Below are 1,993 nucleotides of genomic sequence, written 5' to 3'. Positions count from 1 at the left end.
ACCCCGCGCGTTGCTGCGAAAACTTGTAGGATTACAATTTTCTCGGAATAAACAGAGCTAAAAAATGCATTTGGGTAGGCATTGTTCTTAAATTATGCAAGGGCTTCAGGTGTAGAAAGGGTACATCATGCCTCGATAACACAATTAACAAATATACAACATGCCAAATGGATTAAATGTAATGAAACAAAATCATCCAGAAATATTTTTACTTCACTTGCCACAATGTACAATGAATGACTGAAGTATTGCACATGTTAAGACTAAAATTTGCATTACCATGTTAACACAAAAAGCCATTTAACTGGTCGACTAAACCCTCAATAAATTGAATCTTTACAATTATGCATAACCACTAATTTGCCAGAATGAGGTGTTAAGCAAAATGAAGGCAACACTTTAATCTCATCGAACCATCCAGTACTGACCATGTAAACCACAGCAACAGAACCTTACCTGCTACTACGTTTTATTTTGGGCAACTCATATCAAAGCTGCAATCTGGGCAAAGACAATGATGAATCTACAGACAAAAGAAAAAACTAATTAGCAATTGTATGCCCTAACAAATTTAAAATATGAAACCACACATGTGAATTTGGGACCAACAATGCATCAGACGGAATGTGGTATATGAGGTTCAGAATATCCATATCAGAACATGTTGGAGGCTTGGAGCAGGGACGGGGATGCATCATTCATGTACTGTATTACTCTAACACACAACATATAATCGAGAAAAATAAAAATCTCTCAGAGGGAACTCGACACGAACCAAAGCACCTGACCTTCTGCGAGGATAGGTAAAGGAGATCGAACGGTGTCCTGCGGAGGGTCTTCGTGGCTGCGTCCCGGATCTTGGCGATCATACGTGCTTGGTTGGAGTGGCCAGACGGAGGTCGGGGGGAGCAAGACTGAAGCAGAGCATTGCCGGTGTAGACGCAGGTGAACCTGCAGTAGGCTTTGGGGGCTGTTGATGAAAGTGGGCATGGGCGTCAGATCGAGGAGGAGTGAATCATGGTGGCAACGCTCGTTCAGAAGAAGCAGGGAAATAGACCGTGAAGAAGGTCCAGAAGAGACCAATGAGTGGATTCAGTGGAGAAGGCCTCCTCCATGCCTCCCAGACGTGGATGTGAGCAGGCGTTGCAGTACAGAGTGGTTTTAAGCACAGTTTCTCCGCATTTGCAGGGTAACGGAGTCGAAGATAATGAAGGTCGTAAATTGAGTGGTGCGAGGACGTTTCGTGTGCATTTGTGGATGAGATTGCGACATAAAAGCGGGGAAGACTAACTAATTTGATGGAGTTAATGCTCATCTGTGGAGCAACGGAAGGGCTACCGGCGGTCATTGGCAGGGGGGCAATGGGTGTGGCGGTGGCGGTGGCTGGCCATGAGGACCATCGATTGTGCCGGCAGCGCTGGTAGAGCGTCAACGTGGCGGCGGAATCCATGGTGGCGGCGGCAGGATCCCGCATCTCTGGAGAGGTTGGTCGCCGAGGGACCGCCAGAGGTGAGGGCGACAGGGTTAACACGGGCGGCTGGCTGGAGCCAAGCATGAGTGGTGGCGGCTGCTGGGAGAGCATGAGAGACCGCATCGGCTGGTCGGGGAACGGCAGGTGGTGGCGGCGGAGGAAGGGATGTTGCGGCGGCGGCTTGATGAAAGGGTTCTTTTCTTCCGACCAATTTGACGGAAGGGTGTGGGTCGTAGCATCTTGACATATGGGCTTCGAATGGGCTTTTTAGTGTCCAAATCGGCAGAGCCTACGCCCAGGCCAGAAAATTGAGCTGGAGGCCAGCAGCGAACGGTAAAAGAACGAAACGGTATGGTCACTTAGCGGTGGCATCTCTTAGTAAATTTGGCCAACACTTGATCGGACGACTATAGGCTACCGATCTATGCTGTATCAACGGCTAAAACAAAATGGGTGACGTGGCTTTACCTAGCGGGGTGCCTCTATTTAGACATAGAAGATACATACAACTTCCACGTTCCG

General features: G+C 48.3%; 1 protein-coding gene across 1 annotated transcript; it reads right to left on the bottom strand.

Moving 5' to 3' along the window:
• Nucleotides 1–203: 203 nt before the first annotated feature.
• Nucleotides 204–1,682, bottom strand: LOC123141225 (uncharacterized). Its single transcript, XM_044560425.1, has 3 exons — nucleotides 1,081–1,682; nucleotides 776–970; nucleotides 204–523 (listed from the first exon to the last, which is right to left on the bottom strand). The coding sequence occupies exons 1-3, from the start codon at nucleotides 1,592–1,594 to the stop codon at nucleotides 489–491; spliced, it is 744 nt and encodes a 247-aa protein (XP_044416360.1). The 5' UTR covers nucleotides 1,595–1,682; the 3' UTR covers nucleotides 204–488.
• Between the last annotated feature and the right edge of the window lie 311 nt (nucleotides 1,683–1,993).

Source organism: Triticum aestivum, chromosome 6D, assembly GCF_018294505.1.
Source record: "Triticum aestivum cultivar Chinese Spring chromosome 6D, IWGSC CS RefSeq v2.1, whole genome shotgun sequence".
Lineage (NCBI taxonomy): Eukaryota > Viridiplantae > Streptophyta > Magnoliopsida > Poales > Poaceae > Triticum > Triticum aestivum.
The sequence above is the reverse complement of the archived record's forward strand: the minus strand, read 5'-3'. Positions and strand labels throughout refer to the sequence as shown.